The sequence below is a fragment of the Neolamprologus multifasciatus genome, chromosome 9, assembly GCF_963576455.1.
Source record: "Neolamprologus multifasciatus chromosome 9, fNeoMul1.2, whole genome shotgun sequence".
Lineage (NCBI taxonomy): Eukaryota > Metazoa > Chordata > Actinopteri > Cichliformes > Cichlidae > Neolamprologus > Neolamprologus multifasciatus.
The window spans coordinates 10,370,079-10,389,823 of NC_140447.1; the positions used below are offsets into that span (position 1 = coordinate 10,370,079).

A 19,745-nucleotide genomic window follows, 5' to 3' on the forward strand; every position below is an offset into this window, starting at 1 on the left:
TCCTGCTTATGTCTGGCTCTCTTCCTGTGTGGTATATTGTGTCAGTGCAGATATTCACGGTGGCCATGAGGGGTCAAATGCTCTGCAATTTAAGAAAACACAGGCAAATATAAACATGCTGCAAAAACACTCAAAACTTAACAGAAGTTTAATAAAGCAAAACAAAAGTAGAAAAAGTGTTTTTTTATATAATACTCTATAGTAATGTATGTTTTCTATTAGCCACTTACTGTTAGCCACTTACTGTTAGCCACTTACTGTTAGCTTGTCACTTCTGCATCAGAGCTAGCTACCAAGTGCAGCTAATGTTAACTCCATGAATTATATAAAGATTTTATTAACATTTTTACTGTTTTTGGCTGTTCTTTGTAAAACTGTTACCCCATAAAGAGGTTTTTGTATGCACTCGATAGCTAAATGCAGGATAAAATGTCTCAAACAAAGATATTTTCAGCAGCAGATTCTAATCTGAAACATTAAGTAGAGAAGAGGGGATGGTATAATGAATTTAGGTATGAATGTTCATTGCCCCAGACAAAATAAAACATTTAGGACAGAGCATCTAATTTTAGCCAAAACATTAATACCCTGGCATTTTGGCTCCAAAAGGGTGAATGCTCAGTGAAAGGGTGAATGCTCGGGTCCTGAGCAGGAACTCTTCTAACACAGTGTAACCTTTTAGTACATTTACTGCTCCCTACCTTATACCACAGGGTTACAGATGGAGGTATCATGCAAAATAGCAGTCAGTTTACACTTCTGTTTTTTGTGAGAAATGGGGGTTATGTTTGGTTTATGTTCAGTAGTTGCAGTCAGCACTGTTCCTGCTCCATCGGCGCAGTTTTTAGTTTTATGGGAGAATATCTGACAAACTTAGAATCTCCATAGACTGTCTGGCTGTTTGTTGTACGTGGAAAAGCCTGCGATGATTTTTGCTTAAACGCCATGTCGAAGAATGCATTTCCAGATCTGAACGCGATGATTTCAAGCAGACATTAAAGCAGGTTTTGCCACGGGGTCACACTGGGCGTGCGTATGCATAATAAGTTAAGTACTCACAGGCGCATGTGTGGTTCCTGGTTTTCCCGTTTTTGTGTGTGGCCTGTGTAAAGAGGAGGCGTCTCCTTTTTGGAACAAATCTTCATCCTATATAACACTTTTCATACACTGTTGAGGGCAGGCGGGGGGGATTAGTCGCTGCAGTGCAGCAGATGCCAGAGCCACCACTACATCAAAGCAGCTCTCATAGCTCTGAAGATGAAGCTCAACTTTTATGTGGAGGCCGATGCAAGTCGACTCCAATTTAAAAAAGAAAGCGAGAACGGAGAATCCCATTCTATGTAGGATTGGGGGGGAAAAGAGTGAGAGAAGGGAAAGTTTGGGAGTTTTTTTATGAATCAATTTCAACTCATTCTTTCTGAGGACGGGTCACTATTAACCTCAGGGTGTGGCGTGTTAGCGTGGTGTATCAAGGCCGGGAGGAAGCGTGACCCACGGTGAGCGGAGCGCTGAGAGAGAATGACTTGAAATGACAGGAATTTCCTTTTGAGAAAAAAAGAGGCCGTCGCAGGTCTCGCCTTCCCATTTAACATTCAGCCAACACCCTGTCCTACTGTTCCTTCCACCTTTCCATCTCTAACGTATCCGTATTGTTTAAATACTTTAGGGTGAAATGTCAGACATGGGGAATTTGTGAAGAAAATGAATGAGGCCAGATATTGCTGGGATTTTGCCTCCCTTATTTGACATCCATTTCCTGCATTTGTTAAAAAAAGAAAGAAAGAAGTTGTGTGGTCATCTGTAAAGCTGACCCTGCAGAAATTCCATGTAGTGTTTCAGGCTGATTGGTGTTTAGTTAGACACCAGGGAGGCGCGAGGATCCGGCTCTTTAAACACAGCCAGTTAATCAGATTCTGCGAACACTGTTTGAATGTTTGATTCTCTGTTTTTGTCTTAAAAACAAGCTATAAAAAACTTTAATTTACTTATATTCAATGTCTTGAATGTTACAGAGATTCAGAGGCGACTGAAGCGTACTGTGTGTGTGTCTGACATCTGCACATGTCACACACTCCTCCTTGTCAGCCCTTTTTTATGTTTTCCTCCAAACCCTGATTTATTTTTGTCAGCGCCGCGATTATTGAAAGAAATACTGTAAGTATTTTGGAGATATTAAACCGATGATTGCTCTTTTCCCGCTCATAAAACAGCAAACATTCATAGCCTCAGGCTCCGTTTCATTTGATTTAATCATATAAAGGGAATAATAAAAACGCCATCTGCTCTGCCTTTGTCATTCCAACTCCTTCTTTCCCTTTTTCTTTTCTGCCACGTACCTCCCCCCACACACCCCAACACACATTTCCTCTTGACCCACCCTACGCCTCCACCATTGATGAAGAAATGCACTTCCTGGGGTCACGCGGTGTCAGAAATGTGCTGTTTAACCTAATTACTCCACAGGAAGGAGGCTGTAGACAGGAAAAAATGGAGGCGAGGAACAAAGCAGAAAAAGATATATGGTTTTTAATATTTCAGCAACAATATCACAACCCAAGTATTTTCTTGGCTTCATGGATCCAGGAAACTTTTAAAAAATAAAGGTTTTAATTTGCCAGTTTTCCCACAAGCTTTGCAGCTTTTTTCCTTTTATCACAGCTGAGCAGCTACCAGCTCAGTTTGCCAGCGCCAAAAAGTTCCCAGAGCACCTCTAAGCAAGGGCAAGGGGAGCTTGTCACCATTTCTGTTCCCTCTTTCAACAGTATCAGCATCAAATACAGTAATACAACGCAACAGGTTATTGCCTGCCGTGTGTTCAGTGCGTTTTGGGTTTTTCTTGCCCCCCCCCCCCCCCCCCCCCCCCCCGGAGGGTAATCCCCACGGTTACTCGTCCTCCTTCTAATTTTTTTTCTCACTCTCTTTCTTGATATACAGGAAAGCAGTTCTGGGTGTTTAAGGACACGGTGTTGCAGTCCGGATACCCCAAGGACATCTCCCAGTTTGCCCATGGCATGCCCTCACAGAGCATCGACACCGCCCTGTGGTGGGAGGATGTGGCCAAAACCTACTTCTTTAAAGGGGACAGGTGGGTGCGAGTGGAGGTCTTAGATCAGATCTGGACTTTCTTCCTTGAAAGCCGTGTGCAAATTTAGCCTGCAAAGGTCTCTTAAAAGCGAAGCGTATGATCTTAAGTTGGTGGATATTTAGTATAACTAAACAAGAACGGGAAGAATGTTTTAAAGTAGTGTTTCTGATCTGACACAGAGTCGCTCTCAATCTGATTTCATTTAACACTTGTGCTAAAGAACCATCTGTAATATGTTGCTACAAAATCAGGTCAGCGACTCCTCTTAGAGGACGGTTCATTCGTTTTCTTTGTTTGTCTGCTGTCCCACATCATCAAGGTGAAAAAGGTTCAGGGAAAATGTGGGATAGAGTTAGATTTTCCCCATGCCTCTCACACCTGCTATGATAGGTATTAGTTGAATTCACTCACTAGAGGAAGCTGACAGTGTGATAGTAAGATACTAGGTATACACATAAAATGCCATCTGTTTCCATTTTCAGCCCTGTGTTCCTCTAGCCTTATAGTACCTGCTTTGTCTTCCCGTGGCTCATCGTTTGTTCCTGTTTAGGTACTGGCGCTACAATGAGGAAATGAGAATCATGGACCTTGGCTATCCTAAGCCTATCACAGTGTGGAGAGGTGTGCCTGAATCGCCACAGGGGGCCTTCGTGGACAAAGCCAATGGTACGATTTGTCCTGCACAATACTCTGGTTTGGCAAGCAAGTCGCAGTTCGTTTGCCAGGCTGCATTGATTTCAGATGGTCACTGGCAGGGTAGCATTGATTGAAATTTGCCCCACTTATTAAACTGAGTCTCAGTGTGTGGCACGCTTCCATACATGCAATACAGAGGGAAATGTTTTTTGCGTATTCCAAACAAAAAGCAGGTCAGATCATCCAGAAATACATTTTTCCCTGTTTTTTATGAATTGCTTCACAAGAAAATATTGCGTAATCGGTCCATCCTGCTCTGAATGCCATAAGACCCAGTCGGAGCCGGACTGTGGAAAGCAGAAAGGACAAGACCACCGCTGGGTGCTCATTCCGGTTTTAAGCCAACTGACTCTCTTCAGGCTTGGGTAGGCGGGATTGAAATCTCGCAGGGAGCTCAACGATAGGCCGCTCAGATGGCAAGGCTACAAAAATAATCTTTTCCCATTGGATGCACCGTGCCAGGTGGGTTTGGGGTCTGGTCTTGGCTGCAAGTCGTTTGGAAAAAACAGAGCAGGTGGTGTTGAAAGCTCGCGCCATCTGTGCCGAAGATCCCCTGCCAGACCTGTAGCTGGGCGTTTCTGCCGGTGAGGCCAGGTGGAGCGGACATCAATCAGAGCATGAAGGATGGACTGATATCCAAGCGGACGATGGCTGTTTGTGTATGTTTCTGCACGTAAATATGTCGGCCTTCGTTTATTGAGCGAGCCGGCTGTTTGCCGAGACAGCGCGCCAAGTGGACCGCTCATAACACTGACCCAGATCGCCAGGCGTAATTGAGCACGCTACTGTAGCCCACGACAGTGTGTATGAGACGGCACGTTTCGGAGCGGGGAGCCCAGGGCGACATTGACCTGGTTCTAACCCATACAAGCTCAGCCTGTCTGACCTCTCTTCTGCTCTCCCCCTCTGTGTCTCTCAGTGAATAGTTCTACTTGTTATGGAGCTGTATAGTTAGTCTTCATGTGGATCTTTCTATTTCTAACAAAAACCCCTTTTTCGCTTAATTTGGGTTAAATGTAGGAGAAAAGTGTGACAGAACCTGCCGCCCGACAGTGGCTGTAATTCATCAGCTAATCACAGTACTCAGCTGAGCTGTAAATACTAATTCAAAGGGCATTGTGTGGTTTGGCTTGTCTCACTATACGCGGTCAGGTTGTGAAGACAGAGCTGTGCCCGACAAGGTGATCAAGTCTCCCACTCAGCCAGGCCGGCCCCGCTTTCATCTAAAATCCCACCTTACGCTGTTTCATTTCCTCGCTCGAACCATCTCCAACCGACACGTTGTTTAAAAAGCGCTGGCCTCCCTCGCCTGGAAATTTAGAACATTTCTTTCCTCATCTTCTCAGAGAGGAGTGCGCATAAATAATAAATGGACAAACACAAAGTGTGAAAGGAGGCCAACGAGGGAGAGGAGAGCTCGAGAATTCAGCCAGGCTCTCCGGACCAGTTTTACACGGCACATTTTCCCAGTGAGCATTTGAGGGACGGTGGAGGCAAAGTTTAGTTTGAAATGAACATATTGTGGGCATGGATCAACAAAAAAATAGTTTCTTTGTGTTTCATGATTTTTTTTTCCATCGCTAGAGCCGTTGTGGAGAGGTGGGACAGTTGCCCTCACGTCCCGTCACATAATCGACCGTCGCTCTCGTGGCTTAGAAAGCGCCTTGTTTGCCAGTGACATTTGCTGCGCTTTTGTGTGAGCGTAGCTACGGGGACTGACTCCCGCTCGGGTGTGTTTTCTCTTTCATGACCGGTATAATTAGTCCTGAGGGACAGACACAGATATCCCAGCAGAACAACTGAACTGAAACCGTAACAGTGGCTCAGCATCAGAGCAGCACACACACTACTGGCTGGTTATCTTTATTTTGACTTCGCTTGAATAATTTTTTTCCTTTTAAGATAAAAGGTGTTTTCTTTTTTAAAGATTCAATTAGTAATAAATTCTTTGAATAGGTTGTGACTTTATTAAATACATGAAAAGACATGAAAGAGCTTCCTCCAAAGCAACAGTTGTGCCCGGTTACTTCAGAATATGTTAGCAGTAAAAATGATGCCTGACGTGTATCGATGAGGATCTAACAGCAAATGGCTTATAAGCTAGTAATGTGACGTATTCCTCACGTTTTAGCACTCGCCCTAGCTGGTGACCTTTCCGTCAGCTGAATGAAATTGTTATCATTATATCCAGTTTGATGGCTTTTCGGTGACAGCTTAATGCACATTTTGACAGTACTGACAGAGCTGAGCATTAGCTGAAAACGTGCTAAATCACTCTTTAACAACTTTTGTGTGCGTGTGTCCTTGCTTCAGGTTTCACCTACTTCTACAAGGGGAAGGAGTACTGGAAGTTTAGCAACCAGTTCCTCAGAGTGGAACCGGGCTACCCGCGCTCCATCCTCAAGGACTTCATGGGCTGCGAGCTGACGCCCATCGACCCCGGCCGCCCGCCGGCCGACGACGGCAACTCGGACGTGGTGATCGAGCTGGACAACGAGGCCAACACGGTGAAGGCCATCGCCATAGTGATCCCCTGCGTACTCGCACTGTGCCTGCTGGTGCTGGTCTACACCGTGGTGCAGTTCAAGAGGAAGGGCACGCCTCGCCACATACTGTACTGCAAACGCTCCATGCAGGAATGGGTTTGAATTTTTTTGGAGGGGGGTGGGGTTAAGAGACGAGAGGGCAGAGCTGGGTGGGAGTTAAGAGGATTGTGGAAAAACAGTACAACAGCCCCCCACTTTTCACAGAGAGGAGGACGGTGGACACTGGACAGCTTTATGGGAAAAACAACAAGCCACGCCTCCTCCTCTTCGGCGATCGATACTTTCGTGCAGAACCAGCCGAGAAGTCTGACGGTGATCCCGCGTTTAAAAAAAGGCGACTCCCAGGACTTTAAGCTGACTTTCTCCAGCCCCCAGCCTTTTTAACAAACGGGGACCAGAGGGACAGTTTGTGGAGGGGGATCTTTGTCGGATGTGACCTTCGATCCCGGTCCAAAAATAATGAGAACAAAAAAGAAAAAGAAAAAAAATCAACAAGAGGGTCAGCATCACTTTGTATCTCAGAAACTCGACTTCCTATCCCCGTCCTCTTTTTGTTTCTTTGCCCGACTGCTTTTCAGACGGAGGACTTTCAGGGGAACAAACACTCTTCCCACAGGGCACTGCATTGTCAACTGTGTCATATCAGGTTGTTGATAAACAGCTTTCTATTTTCTGATCCGCGTGCCCCTCCCCTCCTCCAGCTTCAGACTGGGCTCAGAAAAATAAAAAATAAAAAATATAAGTCTCAGATAAACACAACTTTATTACGTAACCAATCATTCATCTGTTTTTTTGTTTGTTTTTTCTTTTTTTTCTTCTTTTTTTTATTGGAATTCATGTGAGAAAAGAGGTCCTCACTGTTCCCTTTAAGACATCCCTGAAGAAGAGACCAAACAAAACCAAATAAAATCCATCTCTCTCCAAAGAGGATCACATTTTTCTTTCTTTCTTTAGTTCCTTCTTTCCCTTCTCTGGATCTTTGCAGCGATTACGAGTTGGGGGGAGCTCTGACTGTTGTGGCAGTCTGTTTGAGACACAGGGGCCAAATTATTCTGCAATATTTTAACTCGCCTTAATTATACATCATACTACTTGTGCTTGGTTTTGCTGTTCTTGGTGTTTTTCTTCTTTTTTTTTATTATTTTAATTTGTATACCGCTATTATTTCTTTTTGTTTCTTCTTCCTTTTTTTAAAGAAGCTGCTTAATTGCTTCTCGTGGTTGGTATTTTATGAATTTTATTACGTTACTCAGAATCCTCAGCACTGGCTTGCTGAGCCATTCTGGACAGATTAATACAGTAGGTCCAGCCTGTACTGAAAGTAATGTATTGTATACTAAAAAAAAAAGATGTTGGAAGGTTCTGGAGTAAAGCCACTATTTTTGTGTGTTAAGGTATTTGTTACTGTTAGTTTTGATATTTCCATAAGACAGGCTGACAGGAGTCTTGTTTCTGGATTTGTCCTTGGCCCATATTCCTCTGTTTTTGTTTGTTTGGATTTTTTTATTTCTTTTTTTGTGAATGGACTTAATTAAAAATAATGATAATAATAAAATCCTGTTGACTGCCTTGTTTGAGAGAGCTCACAGTTCCCAGAATGCTCTTGTCTGAAGACTGAAGTGAGACAGCAAGTCAAGATCAGTGCCTGTGTCAACGTGCATGCAAGCATTTACTGTACGACCCTATCGGTTCTGCTCAACATGGCTTTGGACCCCCTTCCCTCCCATCGAGCCGAGGAGGAAGTTTTCTCTTAAAAATACTGTTTATGTTCACTTTTGTATCTTTTAAGTGTACCCCGGTCCCACCGCCTGCCTTCCTCCAGCTACAATTAAATCCGAGACAAACAAACTGTAAAAGATTTAAGTGGTACATTTGGGTGATTGGCAAGTCAAATTGGCCTGAACCAAACACGTAGTGTCATGGAGTCATGACGGGTAGTCTTTGAATGTGTGTTTGTTTTCATGATCACATACTGTTTTTTTTTTTTTCTTTCTTTCCTGTTTTCTGGTCAAAACAACTTGGACATGTCACAATGACTTGTTTGTGTAAGACTTTGGGACAAGAGAAAAACATGTCCCGATTGAATGAATAAACTGATCAATATACATTGAAGAACCGCCTTCAAACTCTCTACTCGTTTTTTTAAACTCAGCAGGTAGACTGCATTTTGAAACCGTGTCAAATTTCATTCAGGCATCTAAATCCTTTTAGCTTTAGTGTTTTTTATAGGGTTAAATATCATAAGATTATTGCAGATTACATCTAAAGTGTGAAAGCTTCTTATGTTTTCTTGGTGAGCAAATGTAAAATATACAGTTTCAAAGTTTAATTAAATGGTTGAAGGTTCAAGTTACACAGCACTGTGGACCTGTCAAACACCCGCCCACACTAGTGAAGGAAGTTTTTATTGTATCACACAAATAAGATGTGTGTATGGTTGGTTAAAAAGTTGGAAAGGAGATGCAGTTTGTAGGGAAACTTGGCTTTCCCAATTTGGCACTTGGTCTGGTAGCTGGTTCATCTTACATCTTAACACCAGTCGAGCATCTTCTCCCTGTGAAGAGAAACAAAACTCCATCATACCCACACACACCTCAGACTCTATGCCCTGTCCTTTGTGTCCAGTAATTTTCCACTGCAGCCTTGTGATGTATGGGTGTGGCGTTTTCCTTCAACACTATATTATCCTGCAAAACATAAATGTGCGATAAAAGATTTTTAAAAAGGTAAATTCCCATCGTTAATGAAAGTTTCAGTACATTTTATCATAGTTTCTGTCCTCATGCATTCGTTTTGATTTTTATTTTCATCCTGCTTGAAACATTAAGTAAAAGGTATAGTGAGCATCGATTCTTGACACATACTCTTAATGAGGACATTTTTATTTATTTACTCGATATCCATCACAACAGAACGTCTTCTGTTTAAACCAGATATTAACGGCTTTCTGTTGCAATGTGATGAGTTAGTTTTTCATTACATTCATAGGTCATTCACTTTGCCTCTGTACACCACCACAGTGGATAGTAAATCAGTCAGATGTAGAAACAAAAGTGTTGTGATAAATGTTTAGTTTGTCATATTCATACCCTTTCTCCTATCTTCCCAACCTCAAACGTAATGGGACCCTTGGCTCCCAAGCAGTCCTGTTCCATCACCAATGTATGACAAAAATATATATCAGAGTGCAAAAACCTAGGAGAAAAACCTAGGAGAGGCTAACTCAACACTTGGGTTTATTCTTAAAAAGAACGATGCACTAGCAAACACAGCAGCACCAAAAGGCCTGGAAGGCCAGAGAAGACAACTAAAAGTGCACGATGACAGAATTATTTCCACGGTTAGGAAAAGCAACTTCACAACATCTTAACAACTCAGCAACGCACTCAAGGAGGCAGGCTTTATTAATTTAAATACACAGAGTTTAAAACAAGCAGCAAAATGATATTTGTGTTCAAGATTTTAAAAAGCCTTCAGGTAAGAGATCATGTTGTAGCATGCATGGCTGCCAGTGGAAACAGGTTACTAGTGTTTAATGATGAGACTGCTGATAGAAGTAGGAGGCTGGATATGTGAAGTGAAGGGCTATACTCTGCTCAGATTCAGCTAAATGCTGCAAAACTGATTGGACAAGTCACAGTGCAGGTGAATGGTCCAAAGCATGCTACAAAAACAACCAGTGCAAAGAAAAGAAAACTATTCTTCAATGGCCAACAGAGCAGGCTTTTCTTCCACTTAATCGGGTCAGTCTTACAATTCAGGGTCACAAAAATGCTTACAGTGCTTTTCTACTCTACATGACCACTCAAAGTGCTTTATGCAACATAAAGCACTTTGATATTTGGTTTGCAGACTGTAGCAGCCAGGAATCAAACCACAAAACCTTCGACCTGCCCCAGGCTGGAGCCTATCCCAGCTGCCATAGAGCAAGAGGCAGGGTCAGCCCAGGATAGGTTGCCACTTTGTTGCAGAACATAGAGAACAGTCACAGTCCCAACTATGGGTAATCTACTAACCTAATGTCTTTGGACTGTGGAAGAAAGGCGGAGTAACAGAGGGGAACATGCAAACTCCACACCAAACGACTCAAACTCACGACCTTCAGTGCATATCGCCGAGCTGCTTTTCAGTTGTTAAATAGAAAACTATTAATTAACTGCAGACCCACATGCAAGAAGCAACATAAGGTGGCAGAACATCTAAGGATGGAAACACAGGACTATGGGTCCTAGACCTTAGGCCATCATTGCCTGCAGAGGACTTTAATCCAAGTATTATGAATAATGCTTTTATTTAAACTAATGTTAGTTTGTCTGATTATTTTTAAGCCTCTCAAAATGGTAAACAATGCATAGAAAGGGTTGTAATTCCTAAACAGTCCAATTCAGTCTCTGCTTCAGAGTGTTACACCCTTGGACTTGTGTAACAAGCCACAGGGTGAAATTATCAGTTATGGTTTAACACTTCCTCTACACTTAAGTTTTTTATGGATTAAACAGGAAGATACAACTTATCTGCCGAGCTCTAAAAGTGCTTGGCTTTCTTAACGTTGGAGCACATAGTTGCCATCCCCAGTGTGTGTATCCTAAGCTAAACTAATCAGCTGCTGGTTAGAGCGGCATGATTGCGGACGCGAGGGTGATATCGAGCTCATCAAACTGACATGAAATATGACTGGGAGCGTTCACTGTGCCCTCCCACACGGTGCAGTCAGAGGGCTGACATACAGTAAATACAGGTATTGGCTCAGCCCACGGTGCACTCTACACTCCAGAGATTAAACTTAGCCATCGGCAGGAAAGATATACAAAAATAAATAAAAAATAACACGCTCAGAGAAATGTGTGTGCGTGCTAATCTGGGCTCAGCAGGCCTCTGGTATTGTGCGCTGCTGTATTTTTATGTGGCATGATTAAAATCGGCTCTTTGGATGTGCAGTCCCAGAGGTGCAGCATTGGCATTTATTGCGGACTGAATGTGAAACAGGAGCCGCGTATGCCTCGATACTGTTTATTCTAGCTTCGCTGGGACACATTTGACATATAGTTACTGACAACAAAGTGGGTGAGGTCACGCCAGTTTACTGACTGTGGTCACGACTCCGAGTGTGGGTGTGTTTGATGAAATTACACTCTTAGGGAAAACCCTTCATCGGTTCTCGTCATAGGCCTGTGCAATGGTGAAATTGCCTCTGCTGTTAGACAAAGGCATTATATGCTCAGCTATGTTTAGATCGGTGCTTTTTTTCTTTTCCAGAGGCTTTTAGTCATTGTCTCTGTAAATACAGACTCGGAGTGTGTGTCCACGTCCCTGTTTGTGTTCTCCCTCAGATGTCCTGGGGTGTATTTAGTGTATGTACTTTCCTCTAGCAGCAATATAAGCTGTTCAGTCAGTCAGAAAGCTTCAAAACAGTCTGTATGTGCAACACTACACACAGAGAAAAGTGCTTCGTGTGCATTAAACATGTTGCTCCTGCATCTGTGCCTAGATCCCTCTCTGGTCTCCATGCTTTGTGTACAATGCCAGAGAGAGTGAATATGTGTTTGAGGGCATTTAGTCGCACAACTGGAGCCTGGACGAAACCCCGTGGGCTCACCAGGCTCCACTGCTCCTGCCAGGCTGAAACAAGGGTGCTAAACTGAGCAACTCTGGACCCAGCGTTTTTTCAACAGTTCCATTTTTGGCAGCACTGCTTCTCCTCCTGCTGTCGGATTATTATAATGGGAACTGAATTCATGCTTTAACCCAAGTGCTTGTAATTCACCTCTTGATGGTTCATTCTAGGTTAAGGACCATATTTCCTAGTATTAGTGCAGAACAGGCAGCAGCTGAACGGAGCTTCTTGAAGGTCAGTCAGGATCAAGCTGTTGCTTTTAGCTGGATGAAAAAGGTTAAAACACATAACTGCACACATGCACACGCAGATCAATGGCTGTTTACTTGTACTGTCTTGCAGCAGAAAGGCCAGCGCATCGTCTATATTCAGAGAAAGCAAAAAACAAACATTGTGTGACTCTCACTGTTTTCTGTTACGTGCTCGTTGGGTCTTTATGGGAGTTTGATGACATTTCCTCTATGTGTGTCTGTGAGACTTGTCAGCACCACCACTTCCTCCTCGACTCTCAGCTCACTCATTGTCAAAACCCACCGTTTGTTGAACCTCCCCCAAAATAAATGGGCCAAACAGGCTTGTCAAGCATTGCAGTTTTATGTGTGTGGACCCACTCCAGATAATTTGACGCCCTTTATTGAAAACCGTTTCGAGACCAGAAACACAGAAACAGCGAACGTATAAACATCTTTATCAGTCCTAGTGGAAGCTGTTATCGTTAGCATGCGTATATAATTAGCTCGGTTATGAGGAGTTACTACCAGAGACAGGCATTCATATTTAGGGTTATAGATTACATACAAAAACAAACAAACTTGACCTCTACTGCCACACATACACAAACACACGTAAAACGCTTGATCGTGGGTGGATGATTGGCCGTAAGGATGCTACCTGACACGATGTAGTGTTCATTCTTTTTTTAATCAAAACATAAATACAGTGATGTGAAAGTATTTGCCTCTTCCTGAGTTTTGTGAATATTTGTTGAACAAATTTTAAGTAGACAATAACCAGAGTAAATGCAAAATGCAGATTTTAAATGAGAATTTTATTTATTATGGGTAAAAAAGTGATCCAAATCTCCCTTGCCCTTCAAACTCCAAACCAATAACTGCCGATAACCGGCAACGAGTCTTTCACATCACTGGGGAAGAATTGTGACCCACTCAGAATTAATTTGAGCCTTCTTAGAGAGTTGTTAGGGTTTTGCTTTGGCATCACCTTAAATAAGACGATGAATGACCTGTTTGAGGTCATGCCAAAGCATCTCCGTTGGATTCCAATGTGGAATTTGACTAGATCTTTCCAACGCCTCATTATTTTATTTTTTTATTTTGTTGTTTGTTTGTTTAGTCATTCAGTGTTGGACTTGCTTGTGTGTGCAAGTGCACTTGAGCTTCAGGACATGAACTGATGGCCGAGCCTTCTTAGAGAGTCAACCAGGTCCCGAAGCAGCAAAGCAGCCCCCGCTCCACACACTATCACCACTGTGTTTGACTGTTGCTGTGCTGTCCTTTCTGTGAACTGCTGTGTTAGTTTGAGATCAGCTGTAACGGGAATTTTCATCTCATCAGTCCACAGAGTATTTTCCCAAAAGTCTCGGGATCATCAAGATGTTTTTTGGTAAATGTGAGACGAGGCTTTGTGTTTGTTGTGGTCAGCAGGGGTTTTCTTCTTGCGACTCTCCCATGGATGCCATTTTTGCCTCTTTGTCTCTTTCTTATTGTTGAATTCTGACCTTAACTGAGACACGTGAGGCCTGGAGGTCTTTAGATGATTCTGAGTTGTTTTGTAACCTCCTCTTGTGCTCTTGAAGTAGTTTTAGCAGGTCGGCCACTGTTCCAGGTTTTCTCCATTAGTGGATAATGGCTCTCACTGTGGTTCATGAGTTACAAAGCCTTAGAACTGGCTTTTTTGGACCTTTTTCTCTACTGGTTCTTTGGACTGTGGCATGATCTGACTTTGTTATCTGGGTTACTGTTATTACTTTATCTAATCTAAGTCACTCTACATGGACAGCAACTAAAGGCACAAGTGCCATAAATCAGTTGCTCAGTAGGAATGAGAATCCTGCTTTGGTCTACCAATGTGTAAAATCAGGCACTTGCTGTTTCAAATGTTATCACAAATTTAAAGTGGTGATTGTGCTGCTGCAAGGACTGTAAGGTTGATACAGGAACAGGCAAACACAGGAAGAAAGGTGATTTCTTAACAAACCACAAACTGTCCGTTGCTTCATCATCTTTGAGGAGGCCCTGTGATAGCACCCATTAAAAAAACTCTGTAGGCTCTTTTATGCACTCCCCCCCAGCGCCTGTATCTCTGAACATCTTTCTTCCTCTTTCCTCTGTTGTTGCCCGTCTTTCAACGCAGTGCTCTGTCAATCAATAAATACATTTGTTCAGACGTTTACATGCATCCCTGTCTTGTTGGTGCCTGTGTTCATCCATGCGTAGTCCTCGCCCGCCACCATTCCTTGCAGTATTAAAGTCGCGCTCGCTCAGTCGTGACACTACAGGTTGACGCTGGGAAAATTTTAAAGATGATCAAGGAACTTTTTTTTTAACTTTAATCTATCTGTGTTTGACTATGAATCAGACATACCTGTGAGATCTATAATGCATCCTTTTTGGCAATTTCACTCCCTCCAGTGCTGCATATGGAGTTTGATCATATGCCTGCCTTTCATGCCATTCCTCCCACATCCATTCAGAGATCCTCCATCACTCCTTCAGAGTGATGAACGGAGCCATTTTCACTTTTCTCTTTGTAAAGAAATAGAATAGTTACTGTCAGCATGTGGAGTGTGACAGATGAAAACCATCTTCCAGTCTCCCTCAGGTCTATTCAGGGGGCATAGAGCCTTTCTCCTCATACCACAGAATAGACCATCTTCATATTTCTGCAGCCATAAACCACCTCTGAAAGGACAGGAGAATTTCAAACACAGCACCATGTAGAATGAGATTGAATGAACCAATCAGCGGCACCTCTCGGCTGCAGCACGCTCAGCTCTGCATCTGCACAGAAGTGCCCATTTCGTGTCGGCTAGCTGTGCACGGACTGCTCAGACCAGACGGGCTCGTAATCTGTTTTCAATTTCTATCATTTCCATCATTGGTTCCAAATGGGATTTTTTTTCCTCCATGGTGTACCTTCTCACTGAAATCTGCTTAGAATAACACCTACATGCATATGAAAACATACCCACGGCATAGTGTACATTCCAGACACTCAAATGAGACACATTAGGCCTTTGTTGAAAGTATTTCAGCACTGTTGTAACAGTATTAGATTATTTTTTTTCTAATTGCTGACATTCTGTTTAGCCTTCCCACCATGTTATGACTGAAAGCTTTTGAGTTTGCGCTCCCCCGGCTGTCTCCCGCATTGCTCTTATACGTGCCGTGTTCACATCATTAGCTTCAATGGTATGGGGCTGATGGATCGAAACACAAAGGAAAGTAGGTTTAATACAGAGCAGGCCTAAATGAAGCAAAGAAAAAGTTCTATGCTGTGCTTTCACTTGCTTCCTGTTGGGTCCATTTGCGATCCCTCCTACCGTAGTTTGCATTTAGTTTAATGGTACTGCAAACACAACATGGCACAACGTACAATTAGGTATTAATGGAGCAGCAGACATTATCTTACTATGCAGATTAAGGTCATATAGACTCAGTGCATAGAACTTAAAGGCCATTTGCTTATCAATTAAACCCTGATCCTGCTTTCAGCTATGAAACCTCTGCTACTTTGAGGTCTCCATTACTGTCTAACTTTGCAAGCAAAAACCTTCCACCAATATTGCTATGGCTAATTATAAAGACAGCGACTAAGATGCATTTCAGCATAAGAACAGGCCTACAGTGTTTCTCTTCTCTTCTCCGTCACCTTTTCTAACCGCGCTGCAGTTAATGTTTTTGGGGCGCTGAGTGTCCACCAAGTAAGTTAGCAACAGTGGTCAGTTCAATCAGGAAATATACATGGGAAGAAATGGCTGGTTGCTTGTGGATATTCCAAGATTAGGTAAACCTGTTACGTATTTATTACTAGGTTATATGTCAACCCTCTGTTCTCACTGGTAGCTGCTAACGTCACTCCCCTGGGATTTGAAATAAACTTTTATCGTTTTATCGTCACTTATTGTCAGCAACAGTTGTTTCAGCCGTAGTTGCTGAAAGTTCCTGAATGTTCTTGACTTTGTGTGTAGTCATCACACTGCTGTGAATCGCTTCGAGTGTGCGTGTGGCTTTAGCCCCCGGGGCCCAGCTGGGAGCAGCTCGAAGAAGCGTCACGGAGCTGTTCTCTTATGGGGTGGCTGTAGCTCAGGTGGTAGAGCAGGTCATCTACTGATTAGAAGGTTGGTGGTTCGATTCCTGGCTTCCCCTAGTCTGCATGCCAAATATCCTTGGGCAAGATACTAACCCCAAATTGCTCTCCGATGCATCCATCGGAGTATGAATGTGTGTGAATGTTAGCTATAAAAGCACTTAGAAAAATGTGCTTGTGCGAATGGGTGTGAATGGGTGAATGCACAAGTTGTGTAAAGCGCTTTGAGTGCTCAGATGAGTAGAAAAGCGCTATATAAGAACCAGTCCATTTACCATTTACCATTTGTGGACTCACCACCTGCAGGAGGCGCTATGGTCGGAGTGCATGGGCATAATTCTCAGGTCTCACTTTGAATTTGTAACTGATAGTTATTCTACGGGAGCAGAATATGTTGAAATAGCTGACATCAAATGTAAAGAGACAATAACTTTTTTGAGAAAGGAAAGCCTGTCATAGTCTCAGGTTCTTGATTTGAGTTTATTGAATTTTACTTCCCGTGTTAGTGTTTGTTTTTTTTTCCTGATGTCCCCAGTGTTTCTCTATCTTTTTCTATTTATGTGTGCAATCATATGACAGAGTATTAGGGCCACATTAAGAAAAAAATATATAATCTACCATTATGAGAAATTAGTCAAAATTGTATTTTGAGAAAAACTCGAAATGTGGAGATTAACGTTGTTGTTTCAAGACAATCAAGACTTTGCTATACCCTCTGAGTTTATGGAAACCATCCATTCTCTTCCGCTTATCCTGTTCAGGGTCGTCGGAGCCTATCCCAGCTGTCTTAGGGCAAGAGGCAGGGTTCACCGTGGACAGGTTACCAGTCTCTCACAGGGCTAACACACAGAGACAGACAACGATTCACACTTTAGAGTGAACGGGCACTTTAGAGTTTCCAGTTAACCTATCCCAACTAACAGCATGTCTTTGGGAGGAATACATGCAAACACGGGGAGAACATGCAAACCCCACACAGAAAGACCCCAGCCTGATGATGACATTGAACGCAAGACCTTCTTGCTGTGAGGCAACCACCGTGCCACCGTGCTGCAGTTTGTGTACTTGTACTTTGTTTGAGCACATAAACACAGTCTGGTGTTAAGTGTGAGGACGTAGTAAAGAAGGTGTAGACAGCTGCATCTGGTCAGACGGAAGAACACACAATCTTGGAAGATTGAAATGGCTTGTAATGAACAGATTTAAGGTTATCAATGGTTATTTTGGGCAAGAAAGAGGATGTATATTGTATCACATGAATTTGTTTCAGTTTTTCATCTAAGTCATTGTGTAGAGGCTACAGCAGCCGCGGGAGTCTGTCTTGAGACAACAATGGTATTCTCCACATTTCAGCTTTTCTCTCAAAATAGTATTTTGACTTTTTGTACCCTTGTCTTTCTGCTTTGCGCTTCCAGTCCAGTCACTTGTGTGCTTTCCATGCTTTTACTTCCTGTCTTCTAGTACTTCTTTTTACATGTGCTTCATTGTCTTCACAAGTGTCTGTTTGACGTTTTAATGCTTCATGTGACTGTTATGGATTTCTGTTTAGTCTTTCTACATGAGGAGACATCGTCAGTCGTTTTTATAGGGAGCACTTGTTTGGTGTAAAGTGTTTCATGGTCATTAACATAATAAATGGAGTTCTTTGAAGCACAATGAAATAAAATCCAAACTATTTGCATGGCAATAAAGACAAAAGAGGTTCCACACTGCTGATGAAGGGACACAGCACTCTTCAGTAGTTTATGGAGAGAGCTCACCTAACTCATATATACTGTGGTGTGAGCCTCTGTGGGCCACTTTTTTCTCTTCTCCTTCACAGGTCATAAGTTCGGACATTGTTGCAGTCATCCTGTTGAAACCGCCCCCACCAGCTTCCATATTTTCAGTTGTATTCTGCACTGCAGTCTCAGCTGGCCGTGGCTGAAGCTCACGGGGAAGGCCATGGCACATATGACCCTGTCATGCTCTCAAACTCAGCATCAACTCTTACTTACTGTTGATGTTGGATGAAAAATTCCAAAATGTCAGGTTTGCAGGGGCTCAGGAAAACTAAACGTAGCACTCGGACTATATGTTGACCTTATCTTAACCGCAGTGCATTTTGTGTTTTTAGAGGCACTCCACAAACTCGAGTGTCTGCCAAGTGAGTTAGCTACAGTGGTCAGTTCATTCAGGAAATACAAATAGGATCACCCAAGTTCATTATTTCCAATTGTGCATTTTGCTGCTGTAGTCATGAATTGCTTTAATACCGTACGAGAATGAAAAGCTCAACGGGCAGCAACATTCGCCACAGGGAGGGGGGTTGGGGATTTTAATTCTGTTCATGTTAATCTTTTCTGAGGCAAAAATTCCAAACTAATGAAATATTGTTACAAGACAGGTATGCGGGGTAACATTTGAGTCAGCACATTGTCAGTGGTGGAAGGTCACGACTCTGTAAGCTGTGGTGATGCTTTCAGCGACTGCTGCAGATATCATCTCTGTGGGGCGGGCCGCAGTCCCAGAGGACATGTCGTCTGTGGCTTTTACCCTCCACTGTCCTCTGCGTCTCTGCGGGGCTCTCATTAGAGAAGCAAACACATTATCCACACTGGCTTCCATATAGACAGGAGGAAGGAGGAGATGGAGAGCAGGAAGTAATGATCCACAGTGTCCAGGTAAAATTAGCTCCATTAATCACACCATTGATTTGGTCAGCTGCAGTAAGCAATGACCCTTCCTTTTTCTCCTTCACAAGGAGCACTTATGAACTTCTAAGAGACTGGCGTGGGTCTCTGGTTAACTATAAATGATATGTTTTGATCGTGAAGAAATAGTTTTTATTGAATTGTCTGATGTTTATCTGGAGGTTGTTTTCTTCTGCTGTTTACGTTTCTTTAGTCTGAGGGAACAGTCGATACCTGTCTACGTGTAGATTAAGAAGAATTGGGCTTGAAAACTTTTTCCATCCCCTGCTCATTCAGAGAAGAGAGACTCATAACTTACTTGGAAACTTTTAAATCTTACTTTTCTATTGCCACCTTAGTCCTTCCTCCTACCAATAGATTACCTGTTGTCTTCTAACCCAGACATGCACTGTGAGACTTAAGAGGGAGATAAAAAAAGATTCACTTTGATTGATGCTCACCTTACCCGAAGTGTGTCACACATAAACCTGAATGTCTTTCCTTCAGTCACTCTGATGCTTTCTCCACAGAGGTTTCACTGTGTCTACTTGTGTTCGTGACAGTTTTCATTGCTAATTCACAATGTGACCCAAAACCTAGAGGCTTTGTTTTGGCGGTCATGGCCCCCACAAACATGAAGCCATCATTGTTTCAATGATACTTCATCTACAAGATAGAAGCTGTATCTGAATACATTATCTGCATTTAAAAACACATTTAAATGTAATAGTTGTGATCATCCACACCACATTTGGAAGTGGTCAGGCTTGGAAATCACAATCAGTGTAACTCTTCTTATTCGT

General features: G+C 42.8%; 2 protein-coding genes across 3 annotated transcripts in view; one reads left to right on the forward strand and one right to left on the reverse strand.

The window, feature by feature from the left end:
* Window positions 1-8,447, forward strand: part of mmp16a (matrix metallopeptidase 16a (membrane-inserted)) — a 74,073-nt gene extending 65,626 nt beyond the window's left edge. For both annotated transcript variants that reach the window (XM_085172223.1, XM_085172224.1), the window contains 3 exons: window positions 2,935-3,085; window positions 3,636-3,751; window positions 6,095-8,447. In XM_085172223.1, the coding sequence (XP_085028349.1) occupies window positions 2,935-3,085; window positions 3,636-3,751; window positions 6,095-6,429 (602 nt within the window). In that variant the 3' untranslated portion in view covers window positions 6,430-8,447. The remainder of the gene's footprint in view (window positions 1-2,934; window positions 3,086-3,635; window positions 3,752-6,094) is intronic.
* Window positions 1-19,745, reverse strand: part of LOC146511036 (uncharacterized) — a 189,776-nt gene that overhangs the window by 101,163 nt on the left and 68,868 nt on the right. The window lies entirely within an intron of this gene.